This window comes from Salvelinus alpinus, chromosome 6, assembly GCF_045679555.1.
Source record: "Salvelinus alpinus chromosome 6, SLU_Salpinus.1, whole genome shotgun sequence".
Taxonomy (NCBI): Eukaryota; Metazoa; Chordata; class Actinopteri; order Salmoniformes; family Salmonidae; genus Salvelinus; species Salvelinus alpinus.
In genome coordinates this window covers 37,619,987-37,642,638 of record NC_092091.1, presented here as the reverse complement: position 1 = coordinate 37,642,638, position 22,652 = coordinate 37,619,987, and the positions used below count along the sequence as shown (strand labels likewise).

Genomic DNA, 22,652 nt, shown 5'->3' with positions numbered 1-22,652 from the left:
ATCACAGATTTTTAATGTATTGCTTGCTATGAGTTTTAAACAATCTGGGAAAATGGAGCTGATCAATTAGACAGCAAAGCAGTCTTTCATATAAAACACTGTAATCTCTTTCTGCATAAGGTATATTGTTGCTAAGGGTGACTATGAATACTGTTGCAGTACCTGGTACATTTGGATGACGTGAGCAGCCACAAACTTGGCCCCGTAGACTAGACCATCTGTCCACCGGACCTGCACCACCTCCCCCTGCGGTGGGGGGCCTAGCTGGGCACAATTCCGGCTCTGACAACAGAAAACAACATTAGATACAATCCTACGAACATACTATTTAGCAAGCACCAAAAAGCCATCACACAATTTCAACCACTGTGTGGTATAGAGCTGGGATGATAAACCAAAAGTTACCGACATTGACATGGCCTTCCTCTTACCGAAGCATTTTGTGTACGTCTGTAATAAACAAATGTGGTAGACAACATTCCTGTAGATTGTTCTAAAACCATTATTTGGTCAACAGTAATAGCCTATGCATCATGTTGATTCCTGCTATGAAAGTATCTGCCTGTCCGTTTCACTGTCGGCTGCTGTGTGAGCGAGCCACTCTCACTCCCTCTCCCCACTGTGCGCACGGAGGAGGGAAAGATGCATTCTGAGAAGCACAAGCATATTAGCGTTGCTCAAAATGCAATTGCAGAGAAAAAGACTACTGTTTTTCAAAGCCACTACTATATTTCTCACCTCTTAATATTGAGTTCATGGCACCCCTTTACAACTGGATATGTTACATGAAATAGCTTACTTTTTTTGCCGCTAATTTAAAGTAACTGTCCATTAATGAATTAATTATTGTTATCAAGCAAAATAGTTACATTCATCACAATATTACTGTTTGTCCATATCGCCCAGCTCTAGCACCTCCACCCCCAAAAAATTGACCATTATTTATCGCTGATTTATCGTTATCGCAAAAACAAAAAAACGGGTACATTCATCACGCTATGGACTTCTAGCCCATTTCGCCTAGCTCTCGAAGCAATCTATAAACTAATAATGAACAGCATATGAACTACTGAACCGTAAGTCTCCTTACCACGATGTCCTCGGGAAAGAGGTTGTCGCTGAAGGAACCGTCATCAAAGTTGACCTCATAGAACGTCTCCTTGGAAAGCTGCACCACGTCACACTGATAGTAGCGGCCATTTTTGTGCTTACAGATCACCCTCTGTCCCACGGTGAGCTCATGCATTGCTGCTTTGTTACGCTGAGAGAGGAGAGAGAGAGAGATCAGTGATGATTAAACGGTCATCAACAGGATTAGCATCAAATAAGAACTATCAACCTCTTTGGACTGGAAGCACATGGGCATACTTGTGGGAGTTCACTCAAAATCTAAAACCTAGTCATGTTTATGCAATACAATGTGGTGAGCACAGTCCTGAATACACTGAGTATACAAAACATCCAGATAAATCCAGTTCAATCAGTGTAGATGAAAGGGAGGAGACAGGTTAAAGAAGGATTTTTAAGCCTCGAGACAATTGAAACATGGACTGGGTATGTGTCCCATTCAGAGGGTAAATGGGCAAGACAAAAGATTTAAGTTTCTTTGAACGGGGTATGGCAGTAGGTGCCAGGTGGAGCGGTTTGTGCCAAGAACTGCAACGCTTCTGTTTTTTCCACACAACAGTTTCCCGTGTGTATCAAGAATGGTCCACCACCCAAAGGACATCCAGCCAACTTGACACAACTGTTGGAAGCATTGGAGTCAACATCCCTGTCGAACACTTTCGACACCTTGTAGAGTCCATGCCCCGACGAATTGAGACTGTTCTGAGGCCAAAGGGGAGTGCAACTCAATATTAGGAAGGTGTTCCTAATGTTTGCTATACTCAGTGTATATAGAAGGTTTAGAAACTATAAGGCAAAGTATCAGAAGAACATTCCCAACTAAGTCCCAAAACAGAGGCCTTCAGAGTTCCCTGTCTGGTGTATAGCTTCCTCTTTCTGAAAGACAATCCTAAACACCAAGTAAAGTACAACTGATGTATACCTCTGTCTGAATAGGGCCCTTGTGCCGGCAGCAGGTGACGTAGACCACGAAAGGCCACTCGTCTGGCTGCATGAGGACCCCAGCGGCCTGGGCACAGGTAGGGTGGTAGGCCGTAGAACAGCGGCCATGGGAACACTGCACACAGCACCCGGACGTCTTCTTCATCCGCTTCTTACAGTAGTAACATTTCTGCAGAGCACAGATAAGCATAAGAAAATGCTCAGAGGGACAGGAAAGGGAAGTCTGACAGGGAAAACTAGGCCTGTATGTCCGGTCAAACAGTATACAGTAGCATGCTACATTCTCTAGAAATACAATGGCTGTCATGATTCCTGTGAAAGGGCTAAATTCGGAAATAAGGCTTTGCAGAAAGAGATGTCATTTCATATCCCCCCTGATATGACATGTCAGAAGTTCTGACTGACTGGTCTTAAATCCCAAACTCACATGACATCCTCTAAATAGCCTAATCTCTAGTCCAAGGATGGGCAACTTTGATGGGGGTGGGGGCCACGGCTAATTTCCTGCACTTCTACACATTTTGCGATAGGGTGGAGAGAAATTATTACAGATTTGAATATGATATCTCAGTGAGGTCCCCCGGTCAGTTTAGATAGCTGGCCGCTAAAATAACTTTGCACTCTAACCTGCTGACATGGGATAATTGAGTGACTAGTATAGAGGCGGATGTGCCAAACATTCTCAGGTTTTGTAATGCAAATAACATATTACTTTGACATAATATGCTGAAGAGAAGATATTCCGCCACTCCACTCTTTTCAGTTTGCTCCTCTTCATGCACCTTGGTTGGAGAGTGAGGTTGTGAGAGTTCCTATCCCTTAGCACGTAATAACATGATGGTTTGTCCTCTGACAAATCAACTGTAAATTTCGGTGTTCCTCAAGGCTCCTTTTTAAGACCTCTGTTTTCACTATATACTGTATATATATTTTACCTCTTGGTGATGTCATTCGAAAACATAATGTTAACTTTCACTGCTATGCGGACGATACACAGCTGTACATTTCGATGAAACCCCAAAATTGCCCTCCCTGGAAGCCTGTCTTTCAGACATAAGGAAGTGGATGGCGGCAAATGTTTTACATTTAAACTCTGACAAAACAGAGATGCTAGTTCTAGATCCCAAGAAACAAAGAAATCTGCTGTTGGATCTGACAATTAATCTTGATGTTTGTACAGTCATCTCAAATAAAACTGTAAAGGACCTGATCTCTCTTTTGACGAACTATCAAGACTGTTTCAAGGACAGATTTTTTTCCATCTACGTAAATTTGTAAAAATACATCCCTTCTTTTGTCACTTCTAGATTAGACTACTGCAATGCTTTACTTTCCGGCTAAATCACAAAATAAACTTCAGTTAGTGCTAAACACGGCTGCTAGAATCTTGACTAGAACCAAACAATTTGATCACATTACCCCAGTGCTAGCCTCTCTATACTGGCTTCCTGTTAAAGGCTAGGGCTGATATCAAGGTTTTACTGCTAACCTACAAAGCATTACATGGGCTTGCTCCGATCTATCTTTCCGATTTGGTCCTGCCGTACATACCTACACATACGCTATGGTCACACACCACTTGAGGGATATCTTCAACTAGAGAGACAGAATTCGAGGGAGCATACTTACATTCACACAGGACACCGGAAAAGACAGGAGAAATACCCCAGATATAACAGACTGACCCTGGTCACAAGACGCAGGTCTCCTTACTGTCCTTAGAATTTCTAAGCAAACAGCTGGAGGCAGGGCTTTCTCCAATAGAGCTACATTTTATGGAATGGTCTGCCTATCCATGTGAGAGAAGCAGACTCGGTCTCAACCTTTAAGTCTTTATTGAAGACTCATCTCTTCAGTAGGTCCTATGATTGAGTGTAGTCTGGCCCAGGAGAGTGAAGGTGAACGGAAAGGCACTTGAGTGACGAATCACCCTTGCTGTCTCTGCCTGGCCGGTTCCCCTCTCTCCACTGGGATTCTCTGCCTCTAACCCCATTACGGGGGCTGAGTCACTGGCTTACTGGTGCTCTTCCATGCCGTCCCTAGGAGGGGTGCGTCACTTGAGTGGGTTGAGTCTGTGACGTGGTCATCCTGTCCAGGTTGGCACCCCCCTCGGGTTTGTGCCGTGAGGGAGATCTTCGTGGGCTATACTCGGCCTTGTCTCAGGGTAGTACGTTGGTGGTTGAAGTTATCCCTCAAGTGGTGTGGGGGCTGTGCTTTGGCAAAGTGGGTGGGGTTATATCCTGCCTGGTTGGCCCTGTCCCGGGATATAGTCGAACGGGGCCACAGTGTCTCCCGACCCCTCCTGTCTCAGCCTCCCGTAATTATGCTGCAATAGTTTTTGTCGGGGAGCTAGGGTCAGTCTGTTATATCTGGGGTATTTCTCCTGTCTTTTCCGGTGTCCTGTGTGAATGTAAGTATGCTCCCTCGAATTCTGTCTCTCTCTCAGAGGACCTGAGACCTAGGACCATGCCTCAGGACTACCTGGCCTGATGATTCCTTGCTGTCCCCAGTACACCTGGTCGTGCTGCTGCTCCAGTTCCAACTGTTCTGCCTGCGGCTATGGAACCCTGACCTGTTCACCGGACGTGCTACCTGTCCCAGACCTGCTGTTTTTGACTCTCTCTACCGCACCTGCTGTCTAACGCTGGATGATCGGCTATGAAAAGCCAACTGACATTTCCTCCTGAGGTGATGACCTGTTGCACCCTCTACAACCACTGTGATTATTATTATTTGACCCTGCTGGTCATCTATGAACGTTTGAACATCTTGGCCATGTACCGTTATAATCTCCACCCGGCACAGCCAGAAGAGGACTGGCCACCCCTCAGAGCCTGGTTCCTCTCTAGGTTTCTTCCTAGGTTCCTGCCTTTCTAGGGAGTTTTTCCTAGCCACCATGCTTCTACATCTGTATTACTTGCTGTTTTAGGCTGGGTTTCTGTATAGCACTTTGTGACATCGGATGATGTAAAAAGGGCTTTATAAAGATATTTGATTGATTGACATTTACTGTGTATAACTCACCAGTTTAAACCTCTGTAGAGGAATCCCACTCAGATCCACAGGGCTTCTCTCAGTGATGTTCACAAAGCGAGCCTCCAACACTGCTACTGCACACAGCACATGGACCCACCTACAACACACACAAAAACATGTCAATACACACACACCATCGTTAGTAGCTTATAAACTAAACCCTAGTAGATATCTTTCAATAGAACGTCTAAATATGTGAACATAAGTGTACATCAATCAATATACTGTTGATTAGAGTTGCAGAGTAAATGTTCAATGTGTGATTACTGATTGTTAGACTAGACCCCTCCCTAATCTAAGGAAATTTGACTGGCACACAAACGTACTTGTTGTTGTTGGCTTTCTGCAAGGCTCCACCCCTCAGCGAACACAAACAGCAACTCTGCAAACAGGAGAGCAAATTGTCAACCATCATCATCCAAGTCATCTAAACATAGATGTGGTACCTGCTACCTGATGACCAGTAACAGTTAGTCACATATCATTAGGAGACTACTGCAAACACTACTGCCAGATCTAATGACTGTTTAGAGTACTGCAAAGTTTGCAAACACTATTGACAGTGACAGCAACAGAGACTTGGGCCAACTAGGTGAGGTGAGCCATACATAGAGAAGGGCCACTCTGAGCTGTTGTAGAGACACTAACCTCAGTCATGGCGTTGGCCTTACAGCGAGCACACTTCCAGTCCTTAGTAACAATCTTTGGATCCACGCCATAACAGCCTGGTAACACACAACCAAACAAACACCAGGTCAGGGGACAAAATTAACAGAGCATACACCAAGAGCTAGTTTGGGAGGACGATTGGCAGACAGGCATTGATGAAGTCTTAAGTCTTTCCTTCTTAATGCGTTTGAGCCAATCAGTTGTGTTGTGACAAGGTAGGGGTGGTATACAGAAGATAGCCCTATTTGTTAAATGACCAAGTCCATATTAATGGCAAGAACAGCTCAAATAAGCAAAGAGAAATGACAGTCCATTACTTTAAGACATGAAGGTCAGTCAATACAGAAAACTTCAACAACTTTGAACGTTTCTTCAAGTGCAGTTGCAAAAACCATCAAGCGCTATGATGAAACTGGCTCTCATGAGGACCGCCACAGGAATGGAAGACCCAGAGTTCTCTCTGCTAGAGGATAAGTTCATTAGGAGTTAACTGCACCTCAGATTGCAGCCCAAATAAATGCTTCAGAGTTCAACTAACAGACATCTCAACATCAACTGATCGGGGGAGACTGTGAATCAGGCCATCATAGTCTAATTGCTGCAAAGAAACCACTAGTAAAGGACCAATAAGAACAGACTTGCTTGGGCCAAGAAACACGAGCAATGGACATTAGACCAGTGGAAATATGTCCTCTAGACTCCAATTTGGAGATTTTTGCTTCCAACTGCCGTGTCTTTGTGATACGTGTTGTGGGTGAACAGATGATCTCTGCATGTGTATTTCCCACCGTAAAGCATGGAGGAGATGTTATGGCGTGGGGGTACTTTGCTAGTGACACACTCTGTGATTTATTTAGAATTCAAGTCACACTTAACCAGCATGGCTACCACAGCATTCTGCAGATACACGCCATCTCATCTGGTTTGGGCTTAGTGGGACTATCATTTGTTTTTTAACAGGACAATGACCCAACACACCTCCAAGCTGTGTAAGGGCTATTTAACCAAGAAGGAGCGTGATGGAGTGCTGCATCAGATGACCTGGCCTCCACAATCCCCCGACCTCAACCAAACTGAGATGGCTTGGGATGAGTCAGACCGCATAGTGAAGCAAAAGAAGCCAACAAGTGCTCAGCATATTGCGTGAATTCCTTCCAAGACTGTTGGAAAAGCATTCCAGGTGAAGCTGGTTGAGAGAATGCCAAGAGTGTGCAACGCTGTCTGCAAGGCAAATGGTGGTTATTTGAAGAATCTCATATATAAAATATTTTGATTTGTTTAACACTTTTTGGTTATTACATGATTCTATATCTGTTATATCATAGTTTTGATGTCTTCACTATTACTCTACAATTGAATGAGTAGGTGTTCTAAACCTTAAGACTGGTAGTGTAGCTATGTGTATGGAAAACATTTCATCACAGGTAAGATATTTAACTTGATTAGTATAGTCCATTTGTAACTCCACTCACTACTTGTAGCTGTATAGTCCATTTGTTTGTGTTGTTGGTCTTGGCTAGCTTAATGTTCCGGTCAGTAGCTAGCTAGCACTCAAGTGGCTGCTAGCACAGTCATGAAAAGAGGCAAGAGGGAAACCCTACAATATCATGTTTTTCTAACAAGCGAGAAAGCTCTGAAGCAGGCAATGTTGAAGAGAAATCTTTAGACATGTTGTACTTTTCTTGAATGTAGATTTATAATTGACTAAAAACAAGCAGACAAGAAAATAGCATTTTGAAAAAGGTCAAGTTTTTGCTGTGAGCCAATGGGGTAACCTAGATAACACCGGTTGTTTACCCCACAGGCGGCATTCTATCTAATACCGACTGGGACTATCGCCATATTGGTATTGTTGCATCACTGGCAGGAGAGTTTTGGAATTAGTGAATTTACTGAGACCATGACCTCTGCGTGCATTATTGAGCATCATTTCCTGGTTTCAAACCATATAAGTAAACTCAGAAAAAAAAAAACATCCCCCTTTCAGGACCCTGTCTTTCAAAGATAATTTGTAAAAATCCAAATAACTTCACAGATCTTCATTGTAAAGGGTTTAAACACTGTTTCCCATGCTTGTTCAATGAAACATAAACAATTAATGAACATGCACCTGTGGAACGGTCGCTGTTACTAACAGCTTACAGACAGTAGGCAATTAAGGTCACAGTTTGGACACTAAAAAGAGGCCTTTATGCTGACTCTGAAAAACACCAAAAAGAAAGATGCCCAGGGTCCCTGCCCATCTGCATGAACGTGCCTTAGGCATGCTGCAATGAGGCATGAGGACTGCAGATGTGGCCAGGGCAATAAATTGCAATGTCCGTACTGTGAGACGCCTAAGACAGCGTTACAGGGAGACACGACAGACAGCTGAACGTCCTTGCCGTGGCAGACCACGTATAACACCAGCACAGGATCGGTACATCCGAACATCACACCTGCGGGACAGGTACAGGATGGCAACAACAACTGCCCAAGTTACACCAGGAACGCACAATCCCTCCATCAATGCTCAGACTGTCGACAATAGGCTGAGAAACACTGGACTGAGGGCTTGTAGGCCTGTTGTAAGGCCGGTCCTCACCAGACATCACCGGCAACAATGTCGCCTATGGGCACAAACCCGTCGCTGGACCAGACAGGACTGGCAAAAAGTGCTCTTCACTAACAAGTCGCGGTTTTGTCTACACCAGGGGTGATGGTCGGATTTGCGTTTATCATCGAAGCAATGAGCGTTACACCGAGGCCTGTACTCTGGAGCGGGATCGAGGTGGAGGGTCCGTCATGGTCGGTGTGTCACAGCGTCATCGGACTGAACTTGTTGTCCTTGCAGGCAATCTCAATGCTGTGCGTTACAGGGAAGACATCCTCCTCCTCATGTGGTACCCTTCCTGCAGGCTCATCCTGACATAACCCTCCAGCATGACAATGCCACCAGCCATACTGCTCGTTCTGTGCGTGATTTCCTGCAAGACAGGAATGTCAGTGTTCTGCCATGGCCAGCGAAGAGCCCCGATCTCAATCCCATTGAGCACGTCTGGGACCTGTTGGATCGGAGCGTGAGGGCTAGGGCCATTCCCCCCAGAAATGTCCGGGAACTTGCAAGTGCCTTGGTGGAAGAGTGGGGTAACATCTCACAGCAAGAACTGGCAAATCTGGTGCAGTCCATGAGGAGATGCACTGCAGTACTTAATGCCGCTCGTGGCCACACCAAATACTGACTACTTTTGATTTTGACCCCCCCCTTGTTCAGGGACACATTATTCCATTTCTGTTAGTCACATGTCTGTGGAACTTGTTCAGTTTGTCTCAGTTGTTGAATCTTATGTTCATACAAATATTTACACGTTAAGTTTGCTGAATATAAACGCAGTTGACAGTGAGGGCGTTTCTTTTTTGCTGAGTTTATTTTGAAAGCTGAGAAATAGCCCTTTCAAATTATATGAAATACAATAGCGCCACATCATTCAGTCAATAAAAAACACCTGTGAAAATCATAAACATTAAAAATCAACCCTTTCCCCCCCCCCCCAAACTGCCATTTACAAAACTTCCTAATGAAGATAGAGGAAAAACTTTGAGCATATTGAGTCTTCCTTATTTTGTAACGGATGAAAATCTGAAATCAGAATAGTAATAGCCTACAGTAACTTCTACTGTGAATGAGTTACAGCTGTTTTAGTTATCATTGGTATTTTTCTATAATTCTAAGGATGTTCCGTGATCAAACACTTATCTGGATAGTATTGTCACGCCCTGGCCTTAGTATTCTTTGTTTTCTTAATTATTTTAGTTAGGTCAGGGTGTGACATGGGGAATGTATGTGTTTTTTGTAGTGTCTAGGGTGGTTGTAAGGTTTAGGGGGTTTATTAGAGTAGTTGGGTTTATGTTTAGTATAGTAGTCTAGCTGTGTCTATGGTTGAGTGTAGGTATCTAGGAAAGTCTATGGTTGCCTGAATTGGGTCTCAATTAGAGACAGCTGGTTATTGTTGTCTCTGATTGGGAGCCATATTTAAGCCAACCATAGGCTTTAGCTGTTTGTGGGGAATTGTCTATGTTGAACGTTTGTAGCCTGTGCACTACGTTTATAGCTTCACGGTCGTTTGTTGTTTTTGTATAGTTTGTAATAGTGTTTCGTTTCATGTTCATCTTCGTAGAAAAAATAAAAGAAGATGGCTTATTTTTCACATGCTGCGTTTTGGTCCGTCTCTCCTCCACACGATCGTGACAGAATTCCCCACCATCATCGGATCAAGCAGCGTGTGCAACAACAACAGGACCCACCTACACAGTGACTATTGGAATTGGGAGGAAATTCTGGACCGCGAAGTACCAGGAGAATATAACCGCCCCAAAGCTGAGCTGGAGGCAGCGAAAGCAGAGAGGCGGAGATATGAGGAGGCAGCAAGGAAACAAGGCTGGAAGCCCGTAAGTCAAACCCAAAAATTTCTTAGGGGGGGGGCTCTCGGGTAGTTTAGTTGGGTCATTCGGGAGACGTGAGCCAACTCCTCCTGCTTACCGTAAGGAGCCGGTGAGGGCGGATTTGGAGGAGAGTGATGCAGAGACAGTAAAGGAGTTAATGGAGAAATTGGAGGAGAGAGTTATGAGGGATGTACTGGTTTGGTGCATGAGGCACGGCATTCGTCCGAATGAACGTGTTGGTGAGTTAATGTCACCGGGAACAGCTCTCCATACTCGTCCTGAGGAGCGTGCTAGCCGTCTGGTTAAGACAGTGCCTACACCACGCACCAAGCCTCCTGTGCGTCTCCAGAGCCCTGTACGCACTGATCCTTCTCCCCGCACTCGTCCTGAGGTGCGTGCCCTCAGCCCGGTACCACCAGTTCCGGTACCACGCACCAGTCCTACAGTGCGCTTTGAGAACTCAGTGTGTCCTGTTCCCACTCCCCGCACTAGCCTTGAGGTGCGTGTCTCCAGTCCGGTACCACCAGTTCCGGTACCACGCACCAAGCCTCATGTGCGTCTCCAGAGCCCTGTACGCACTGTTCCTTCTCCCCGTACTCGCCCTGTTGTGCGTGTCCTCAGCCCGGTACCACCAGTGCCGGTACCACACATCAGGCCTATAGTACGCCTTGAGAGTCCAGTGTGCCCTGTTGTTGTTCCCCGTACTAGCCTGAAGGTGCGTGTCCTTAGCCCGGTACCTCCAGTTCCGGCACCACGCACCAGGCCTACAGTGCGTCTCAGCCGGTCAGAGTCTGCCGTCTGCCAAGCGGCGCCTGAACTGCCCGTCTGCCAAGCGGCGCCTGAACTGCCCGTCTGCCAAGCGGCGCCTGAACTGCCCGTCTGCCAAGCGGCGCCTGAACTGCCCGTCTGCCCAACGGCGTCTGAACTGTCCGTCTGCCAAGCGCCGCATGAACTGCCCGTCTGTATTGAGCCTTCAAAGCCGCCCGTCTGCCGTGAGCCTGCAAAGTCGCCCGTCTGCCATGAGCCTAGAGAGCCGTCCGCCAGACAGGAGCCGCTAGAGCCTTCCGCCAGACAGGAGCCGCTAGAGCCTTCCGCCAGACAGGAGCAGCTAGAGCCTTCCGCCAGACCGGAGCAGCTAGAGCCTTCCGCCAGACCGGATCAGCCAGAGCCTTCCGCCAGACCGGACAGAGCCTTCCGCCAGACCGGATCGGCCAGAGCCTTCCGCCAGACCGGATCGGCCAGAGCCTTCCGCCAGACCGGATCGGCCAGAGCCTTCCGCCAGACCGGATCGGCCAGAGCCTTCCGCCAGACCGGATCGGCCAGAGCCTTCCGCCAGACCGGATCGGCCAGAGCCTTCCGCCAGACCGGATCGGCCAGAGCCTTCCGCCAGACCGGACCGGCCAGAGCCATCCGTCTCCCCAGCGCCATCTGAGCCATCCGTCTCCCCAGCGCCATCTGAGCCATCCGTCTCCCCAGCGCCATCTGAGCCATCCGTCTCCCCAGCGCCATCTGAGCCATCCGTCTCTCCAGCGCCATCTGAGCCATCCGTCTCTCCAGCGCCATCTGAGCCATCCGTCTGCCCAGCGCCGTCTGAGCCATCCGTCTGTCCCGAGCCATTAGAGCCGCCCGTCTGTCCCGAGCCGTCAGAGCCGATAGTCAGACAGGATCTGCCAGAGCCGCCAACCAGACAGGATCTGCCAGAGCCGCCAACCAGACAGGATCTGCCAGAGCCGCCAACCAGACAGGATCTGCCAGAGCCGCCAACCAGACAGGATCTGCCAGAGCCGCCAACCAGACAGGATCTGCCAGAGCCGCCAGCCAGACAGGATCTGCCAGAGCCGCCAGCCAGCCATGAGCAGCCAGATCCGTCAGCCAGCCAGGAGCAGCCAGATCCGTCAGCCAGCCATGAGCAGCCAGATCCGTCAGCCAGCCATGAGCAGCCAGATCCGTCAGCCAGCCATGAGCAGCCAGATCCGTCAGCCAGCCATGAGCAGCCAGATCCGTCAGCCAGCCATGAGCAGCCAGATCCGTCAGCCAGCCATGAGCAGCCAGATCCGTCAGCCAGCCATGAGCAGCCAGATCCGTCAGCCAGCCATGAGCAGCCAGATCCGTCAGCCAGCCATGAGCAGCCAGATCCGTCAGCCAGCCATGAGCAGCCAGATCCGTCAGCCAGCCATGAGCAGCCAGGATCCCCCAGAGCCGTCCAGCCAGGATCCCCCAGAGCCGTCCAGCCAGGATCCGCCAGAGCCGTCCAGCCAGGATCCGCCAGAGCCGTCCAGCCAGGATCCGCCAGAGCCGTCCAGCCAGGATCCGCCAGAGCCAGCCAGCCAGGATCTGCCCTTCAGTCCGGTGCTGCCCCTTATCCTGGGGCTGCCCCTTATCCTGGTGCTGCCCCTTATCCTGGTGCTGCCCCTTATCCTGGTACTTATCCTGGTGCTGTCCCTTATCCTGGTGCTGCCCCTTAGTCCGGTACTGCCCCTTAGTCCGGTGCTGCCCCTTAGTCCGGTGCTGCCCCTTAGTCCGGTGCTGCCCCTTAGTCCGGTGCTGCCCCTTAGTCCGGTGCTGCCCCTTAGTCCGGTGCTGCCCCTTAGTCCGGTGCTGCCCCTTAGTCCGGTGCTGCCCCTTAGTCCGGTGCTGCCCCTTATTCCAGTGGGGTTAAGAAAGCGGGTAGTGACTATGGTGGGGTGGGGACCACGACCAGTGCCGGAGCCGCCGCCGTGGACGGACGCCCACCCAGACCCTCCCCTAGACTATGTGCTGGTGCGCCCGGAGTTCGCACCTTAAGGGGGGGGTTATGTCACGCCCTGGCCTTAGTATTCTTTGTTTTCTTAATTATTTTGGTTAGGTCAGGGTGTGACATGGGGAATGTATGTGGGTTTTTGTAGTGTCTAGGGTGGTTGTAAGGTTTAGGGGGTTTATTAGAGTAGTTGGGTTTATGTTTAGTATAGTAGTCTAGCTGTGTCTATGGTTGAGTGTAGGTATCTAGGAAAGTCTATGGTTGCCTGAATTGGGTCTCAATTAGAGACAGCTGGTTATTGTTGTCTCTGATTGGGAGCCATATTTAAGGCAACCATAGGCTTTAGCTGTTTGTGGGGAATTGTCTATGTTGAACGTTTGTAGCCTGTGTGTGCACTACGTTTATAGCTTCACGGTCGTTTGTTGTTTTTGTATAGTTTGTAATAGTGTTTCGTTTCATGTTCATCTTCGTAGAAAAAATAAAAGAAGATGGCTTATTTTTCACATGCTGCGTTTTGGTCCGTCTCTCCTCCACACGATCGTGACAAGTATATTCAACACATATATTGCACCAAAACATATTACAAATGGCATTTAGTCTTACATATAAGGAAAGACATACAAGTTATAATATTAACAAAAAAAGTACTTTATTGAAATAATAAGGTTAGGGGAATACATTGTCATTCAAAACTGAAAACAAAGTGCAAGTTACATCGCTATCATAACCAACACAGTAACACAGGGATATTGTCATCAAAATTTAACTGGATTTACAAAATATAATAAAGGCGCATATAACAATAATTGGCTTTTACAACTTCAATGTATTATGTAATACATTCCACTAGGCCTTGAATTAAAAGCATTCAAGAGAGGCAAAATGAACAGTGACAATTGAGCTCCTGGGTGAAGACTAGGAGTCCCTTTACTAGTGCCTATGTCTGCAATGAGTCACACTCACTGGAGTGTCACAACCTAAAACTACTTTGTTCCCCTACGATGCATAACTGCTTGCCGATTCAGGTGCTACACAAACAAACTGCGCCATATTCTCCTTTCCATATTTCCTGTAACAAAGCAAACCATTTCTAGAGTAGTCCTCCAGTACATTGACGTTCACCTAGGCTGTGAAGGCGTGTCCTGTGAAGGTGTGATTGTCCCTCAGCCCTTGTTGCTGAGGCTGCAACTTGTCTCCAGCTCTTGCCTGTCCTCACAAAAGTCAGAGTAAAAGGTTTTCTTTATTTTGACTCTTTTCTACACTGTAGAATAATAGTGAAGACATCAAAACTATGAAATAACACACATGGAATCATGTAGTAACCAAAAAAGTAGTGACCTAAGCGACTACTGGATCCTGTGCCAGGCGCACAGGATCCAGTATCTCAGAAATGGATGCCCTGGGCTTTTCCCGCACAACAGTGTCTAGGGTTTACTGAGAATGGTGCGACAAACAAAAAAACATCCTGTTGAAAATGTCAGTGAAGACACCTGCCAGTTGGTCAGCACATGCCCGGAGCACACGTCCTGGTAATCCCTCTAGCCCCACGGCCTTGTGAATGTTGACCTGTTTAAAGGTCTTACTGCAAGGTAACAGGCGGCCCACAAAAAGACATAACAGCACAGTACAACAGTGGTGTGCTTAACGGTATCTCAGAACTCACAACTCATTGATCCTTGTCAAGGATGGGTTATTGCAGCTAAAAACAAGAAGAAGTGGCTCCAGTGGGCACATAATCACCAACACTGGACAATTGACGAGTGGAAAAACATTGTCTGAACAAGTCCAGTTTACTTGAGTGGCATGCGTAGTTCCCAAGCCTCAACCCAAAAGAGCATCTTTGGGATGAGATGGAACGTGCTAAGGGCATAAAATTCACAAACTTTTTGGTCCACCAGCCACTGTGGCAGGTAGATAAGAAATTTTACCAGCCCAAATATTTTTTGGCCCGCTAAAATTACACCAACAAAACCCTAAATAACTGATGAGAATGCTTTGTAATGTTTCTAAAACAATACATGTATTACTAGTATAAGTAACTAAAATTACATATTGTTTAAATTAGATTGTTTGTGACCAGAGTCTTTTTAGAACATCACAGATGAGACAAAAATGTTAATCTGCCCCTTTAAGGGCAGGAGGTTTACTGTGGTAGCGTGACTCAAGTCATGTTTTTGAGATTGAGTCTGACTAGTAAAAGCGGTCTTCTTGTCCCTAGGTGTTGAAACTCAAACATAGAAAAACCACCTTGCTTGTGAACCTAACAATGTAAATAGCCAAGGACAAAATGTGACCTCAATAGACTTTCATTTAAAGTAAATTAGACCAAATTTTATGCCTGTGTGCAGCGCTTCTAAAAATCTCTTTCACTAAGCTCTTCAGGTGCGCACAGCCAGGCAGTGTTGCAGTGTGAGTTGGAATAGGCTATATACAGTCCTGGCCAAAAGTTTTGAGAATTACACAAATATTAATTTTAACGAAGTCTGCAGCCTCAGTGTCTTTAGATATTTTTGTCAGATGTTACTATGGAATACTGAAGTATAAATACAAGCATTTCATGTGTCAAAGACTTTTATTGACAATTACATGAAGTTGATGCAAAGAGTCAATAATTGCAGTGTTGACCCTTCTTTTTCAAGACCTCTGCAATCCGCCCTGGCATGCTGTCAATTAACTTCTGGGCCACATCCTGACTGATGGCAGCCCATTCTTGCATAATCAATGCTTGGAGTTTGTCAGATTTTTATTTTTTTTTGTCCACCTGCATCTTAAGGATTGACCACAAGTTTAATGGGATTAAGGTCTGGGGAGTTTCCTGGCCATGGACCCAAAATATCTATGTTTTGTTCCCCGAGCCACTTAGTTATCACTTTTGCCTCATGGCAAGGTGCTCCATCATGCTGGAAAAGGCAGTGTTCGTCACCAAACTGTTCCTGGATGGTTGGGAGAAGTTGCTCTCGGAGGATGTTCTTAGGCAAAATTGTGAGTGAGCCCACTCCCTTGGCTGAGAAGCAACCCCACACATGAATGGTCTCAGGATGCTTTACTGTTGGCATGACACAGGACTGATGGTAGCGCTCACCTTGTCTTCTCTGGACAAGCTTTTTTCCAGATGCCCCAAACAATTGGAAAGGGGATTCAGAGAAAATTACTTTACCCCAGTCCTCAGCAGTCCAATCCCTGTACCTTTTGCAGAATAGCAGTCTGATATGTTTTTCCTGGAGAGAAGTGGCTTCTTTGCTGCCCTTCTTGTCACCAGGCCATCCTCCAAAAGTCTTTGCCTCACTGTGCGTGCAAATGCACTCACACCTGCCTGCTGCCATTCCTGAGCAAGCTCTGTACTGGTGGTGCACCAATCCCGCAGCTGAATCAACTTTAGGAGACGGTCCTGGCGCTTGCTGGACTTTCTTGGGCACCCTGAAGCCTTCTTCACAACAATTGAACCGCTCTCCTTGAAGTTCTTGATGATCCGATAAATGGTTGATTTAGGTGCAATCTTACTGGCAGCAATATCCTTGCCTGTGAAGCCCTTTTTGTACAAAGCAATGATGACGGCACGTGTTTCCTTGCAGATAACCGTGGTTGACATAGGAAGAACAATGATTCCAAGCACCACCCTCCTTTTGAAGCTTCCAGTCTGGTATTCGAACTCAATCAGCATGACAGAGTGATCTCCAGCCTTGTCCTCGTCAACACTAACACCTGTGTTAACGAGAGAATCACTGACATGTCAGCTGGTCCTTTTGTGGCAGGGCTGAAATGCAGTGGAAATGTTTTTGGGGGGGATTCAGTTAATTTGCATGGCAAAGAGGGACTTTGCAATTAATTGCAATTCATCTGATCACTCTTCATAACATTCTAGATTATATGCAAATTGCCAACATACAAACTGAGGCAGCAGACTTTGTGAAAATTAATATTTGTGTCATTCTCAAATCTTTTGGCCACGACTGTAGAATTCGTAGTGCTTTGACTTAGTGTGACTAATTTACCAGCTATGAAATATTAAACAAAATGTGATCATACTTTACTATTTCTATTCACAAATGCGAGTGAAATGCTCACACTGTGAAGCCCTGACCACCCGCCAACGTGGCTGGTGAAATAGACATCTTACCCACCAATACCAAAATCTACCTGCATTTGGCCGGTGTCAATTTTGGGCCCTGAACAGTATCAATGTACCACCGTCTAATTTGCAGCAACTGCGTGATGCCATCGCATCAGCATGAACCAACATCCCTATGGAACATTTCCGACACCCTGTCATGTTTATGCAAGAACACCTGCTCCATGACAGACTGACCAGGTGAATCCATGTGAAAGCTATGATCCCTTATTGATGTCACTTGTTAACCTTTCTGGCGCAGGCGTTCCGCTAGCGACCCACCTCGACAACATCCAGTGAAATTGCAGAGCGACAAATTCCAAATACAGAAATAGTCATAATAAACATTCATAAAAAATACAAGTGTTATACATGGGCTTAAAGATGAACTTCTTGTTAATCCAGCCGCTTTGTCAGATTTCAAAAAGGCTTTACGGCGAAAGCATACCATGCGATTATCTGAGGACAGCGCCCCGCTTACAAAAGCATACAAACATTTTACAACCAAGTAAAGGAATTACAAAAGTCAGAAATAGCAATAAAATTAATCACTTATTAATCACTTACTTTTGAAGATCTTCATATGGTGCAGTCACAAGAGTCCCAGCTACAAAATAAATGTTTGTTTTGTTCGATAAAGTCCCTCTTTATATCCCAAAAACTCAGTTTTGTTGGCGCGTTTTGTTCAGTAATCCACTGGGTCCAAGGTTGTCAAAACATGCAAACGAATACATCTTAATAGTACCGGTAAAGTTCGTCGAAACATGTCAAACGATGTATAGAATTAATCCTTAGGTATTCAATTGTCTAAATAATTGATCATATTTAAACCGGACAGTAGCGTATTCAATAGAAAGGAAAAACAACGAAGGGCGCACAATCGGTCACGTGCGCAAACCAGCTCTGCATTCTTCCTCAATCCACTGACAAAAAGGTCTCATTCTTCTTCATTTATCAGAAAACAAGCCTGAAACAATGTCTAAAGACTTGACATCTAGTGGAAGCCATAGGAACTGCAATCTGGGTCCTAACCCATTAGATACTGTAAAGGCATTCAATTGAAAATACCCACATCAAAAAAAATCCCACTTCCTGGATGGATTTTCCTCAGGTTTTCGCCTGCCATATCAGTTCTGTTATACTCAGACATTTTAACAGTTTTGCAAACTTTAGAGTGTTTTCTATCCAAATCTACCAATTATTTGCATATCCTAGCTTCTGGGCCTGAGTAACAGGCAGTTTACTTTGTGCACGCTTCTCATCCAGACATCGAAATACTGCCCCCAAGCCATAAGAAGTTTTAAATGCACTTCAAATCAGTGAAGATGAAGGGGAGGAGACAAGTTAATGAATGATTGTTAAGCCTTTAGACAATTGAGACATGGATTGTGTATGTGTGCCATTCAGAGGGTGAATGGGCAAGACTTTGAACGGGGTATGGTAGTAGGTGCAAGGTGCACTGGTTTGAGTCAAGAACTGTAACGCTGCTGGGTTTTTCACGCTCAACAGTTTCCCATGTGTATCAAAAATGGTCGACTACCCAAAGGACATACAGCCAGCTTGACAACTGTGGCATAGATGACATCATGGGCCAGCATCCCTGTGGAATACTTTCGACACCTTATAGAGTCCATGCCCTGACGAATTGAGGCAGTTCTGAGGGCAATGGGGGGGGTTACCTTGACAGTTACCTTCCAATCAAAAAGCATGACTGCAGCAGGTTTCTGGCTGGCTAGTCACATATCGAATCACTAGCCAGTTCGTTTTAGCTCTGAATAATACCTAATGACAAATGCTCTTCAAAATGAGCATGTTGGGTCGTACAGCTATCAAAAGAAAACATTAACATAAAAAAGTCAAGAACATCGCTAAATTAAGTAGGCTACCTTGCCTCGATTTGATGACCGTCTACTCGGCTTGTTATCAAAAGGTCACTTATTACAACATACCAACATAAAAACTAATTGTATAGAGTTTCTTACCTTAATTTTGTTGTCCTGATCTCAATAACAGAGCAGTGGAAAAGATGTGAGGAACCTTCAAGTTCCCTCTCGGTGGCAGCAATCACTTTCAGTCCCCGAGCCAAAACACACAATTCGCTCAAGCCTGCCAATGACGCATTGGCATCAGCCATTACTATGGCCTATAATAATACCTCTAATAATCAAAGGTTAAAGATAGAAACATCTCTATTTTTAGGATTTTTATGTTATTTGCACGTTTACTATTAATTGATCTCTTTGCTTAGCTTTACTTCCTAAAGTGTTTCCATTCCAAGTGCATCGATGACATCGTCCCCACAGTGACCATACGAACATACCCCAACCAGAAGCCATGGATTAAATGTAACATCCACATTAAACTAAAGGCTAAAGCTGCCTCTTTCAAGGAGCGGGACACTAATCCGGACGCTTATAAGAAATCCTGTTACGACCTACTATGACTTCGAAACAGGCAAAGCGTCAATACAGGACTAAGATTGAATCCTACTACGCCGGCTCTGACGCGCAACAGATGTGGCAGGGCTCACAAACTATTACAGATCACAGAGGGAAACTCAGCCGCGAGCTGCCTAGCGACGCGAGCCTACCAGACTAGCTAAACACGTCGAGGCAGACCACACGGAACCATGCATGAAAGCACCAGCTGTTCCGGGCGACTGTGTGATCTTGCTCTCAATAGCCAATGTGAGTAGGACTTTTAAACAGGTTAACATTCACAAAACCGCAGGGCCAGATGGAATACCAGGACATTTACTCTTGAGCATGGGCTGACCAGCTGGCAAGTGTCTTCACTGACATTTTCAACATATCCCTGACGCGCTCTGTAATACCAACTTGTTTCAAGCAGACCACCATAGTCCCCTTGCCCAATAATGCCAAGGTAACCTAACTAAATGACTATTTCCCTGTAACACACGTCCATAGCCATGAAATGCTTTGAAATGCTGGTCATGGCTCACATCAATACCATCATCCCAGACACCCTAGACCCACTCCAATTCGCTCCTGCCCCAACAGATACAGAGGCAATTTCTATTGCCCTCACTGGACAAAAGGAATACCTATAAGAATGCTGTTCCTTGAGTATAGCTCAGCATTCAACACCATAGCCCCCTCCAAGCTTATCACCAAGCACAGGACCCTGGGACTGAACAACTCTCTCTGCAACTGGATGCTGGACTTCCTGACAGGCCGCCGCCAGGCGCTAAGGATAAGCAACAACACATCCACCACCCAGACAATCAACGCGGGGGTCCCACAGGGGTGTGTGCTTAGTCCCCTCCTGTACTCCCTGTTCACCTACGACTGCGTGGTCTCACACAATGGTGGTAGTACTTATCACCGACAACGATGATGCAGCCTATAGGGAGGAGTTTAGAGACCTGGCAGTCTGGTGCCAGGACAACAACCTCGCACTCAAAGTCAGCAAGACAAAAGAGCTGATTGTGGACTAGAGAAAACGGAGGGGTGGGCACGGCCCCATCCACATCGATGGGACTGTAGTGCAGCAGGTCGAGAGCTTCAAGTTCCTCCGTGTCCACATCACTAAAGAATTAACATGGTCCACACATACAGCTGTAAAGAGTGCATGACAGGGCTTACTCCCCATCCAGGAGGCTGAAAAGATTCGGCATGGGCCCTCAGACCCTCAAAGTTCTAAAGCTGCACCATTGAGAACATATTGACTGGCTGCATCACCACTTGGTATGGCAACTGCAAGGCGCTACACAAGGGGGTTGAGTACGGCATTGTCAAAGACTCTAGCCACCCAAGCCATAGACTGTTCACTATTACCGCACCTCAAGCGGTACCAGTACACCAAGTCTGGAACCAACAGCACCCTGAAGCTTCTACCCTCAAGCCATGATACTGGTAAAAAGCTAATAAATGGCTAGCCATTCTACCTATGTTGATCCTTTTTTGCAATGACTATGCACACACTGGACTCTACCCACACACTCACTTTCACACCAACAAAGCACATCCACACATGCATACTGATACACACACAGCTAATGTCTTATCTATCCTGTTGCCTAGTCAATTTACCTACCTACATGTTCATAGCTACCTCGTACCCCTGAAAATCGACCCAGTACTGGTACTCCCTGTATAGAGCCATGTTATTTTTACTCATTGTTATTCACTATTTATTCCTCGTGTCAGTATGTCAAATTGTTGGAAAAGGACCAGACAGTAAGCATTTCACTGTTAGTCACGAAGTATGTGACAAATAAAATGTGATTTGAGTCCAAAGTCCAAAATAAGCCCATAGAAACGCACTGGGCTAATTTTCAAAAACGCTCACATTGCCTCTTCCTTTCTGGTGTATATCAAATGTGTCAGAGTAAAAAAAAATAAAAAATCTAGGCCTGAAACAGCCTGTAGTTAACTCCTCTAAATCAAGTCTGTCCAAACAGCTTGCTAGAGTAGAGTATAGATGTTAACCCTGGTATTACAATTAAGGGTACAGTACAGCCTACAATCTCTCCAACTATAGCTGTAGGTAAACCTGCTGACCAGAAGCTTTCTGAAGGCTAGTTATTACCCTACGTACACAACGCAGTTGCACACCTCTGCATAGTTTTGCTACGCAACAGCCATTTTGCATTGCTACTTGTAGTTCATCCATGCATACATACGTAGGGTATAAACAAGGTTTGAGGGTCTGCAAAAAAATAATGAGAGTATGTTATGTTGCGAGTACTGACTGGTGTGTAGTTAGTTAGTAAGTAGTACTGACTGGTGTGTATGCGGACACTGCAGTGGGAGCAGCTGATGAGCAGGCTGGTGCCGTCTGGCTCCAGGTGAGGGGTGGTGGGCGCCAGGGCTCCAAGCGCCTGCTCCTCAGCACCCTCCTCTGGCTCGGTGGTGGTAGTGAAACACATCTCAGCAATCAGAGGCTTAGTCCTCAGTCTGCCTCCAGGCAACACCACTGGAGTGTTCTTACAGTCATCAGCACACTCCATCTGGAGATTTAAAAAAATAATCATATTTAGCACCACTTGGAAGGACAATGGAGGATCATTTAAAAAACATATTTGTACTTTTCTTTTTTTTTTATCGCTTTGGTGCAATTTTCACAGCTCTTAGTACTAAACTCAAAACATCATCAAAAAGGCAGTCGTTTCAAAACCACATTTTCAATTGACCAAGTACAACACATTATCAGTCCTTTTTTCACCAAACGTAATCAGTGTCATCTAGAAATACATATTTCGCATTGCAATACATGTTCATATAAAGTAATCGCCTGTCACAATGCACTGCTCACATTACTTTTGATATGATTCTCTTCTGCAAAAATACATTTCACTTACTTAATCCAACTGTTAATTGATGATAACTTAAATGTTTGGTAAACCTATAGATTTTACATGTAAACTGGTTTGTCTACTACAGATTGAGAACTACATCATGAAAATGTACATTGTCTGTAAAGTAGAAACATAAAAAGTATGATATACACTACCGGTCAAAAGTTTTAGAACACCTCATTCAAGGGTTTTTCTTTAGTTTTACTATTTTCTACATTGTAGAATAATAGTGAAGACATCAAAACTATGAAAAAACACATATGGAATCATGTAGTAACCAAAAAAGTGTT

General features: G+C 45.7%; 1 protein-coding gene across 4 annotated transcripts in view; it reads right to left on the bottom strand.

The window, feature by feature from the left end:
• The window catches only part of LOC139578655 (lysine-specific demethylase 4A-like), a 65,765-nt gene that overhangs the window by 3,187 nt on the left and 39,926 nt on the right, over nt 1-22,652 (bottom strand). For all 4 annotated transcript variants that reach the window (XM_071406562.1, XM_071406564.1, XM_071406563.1 and 1 more), the window contains 7 exons: nt 21,789-22,014; nt 5,755-5,831; nt 5,433-5,488; nt 5,095-5,203; nt 2,051-2,239; nt 1,091-1,261; nt 163-282 (listed from right to left, as the gene is read on the bottom strand). In XM_071406562.1, the coding sequence (XP_071262663.1) occupies nt 163-282; nt 1,091-1,261; nt 2,051-2,239; nt 5,095-5,203; nt 5,433-5,488; nt 5,755-5,831; nt 21,789-22,014 (948 nt within the window). The remainder of the gene's footprint in view (nt 1-162; nt 283-1,090; nt 1,262-2,050; nt 2,240-5,094; nt 5,204-5,432; nt 5,489-5,754; nt 5,832-21,788; nt 22,015-22,652) is intronic.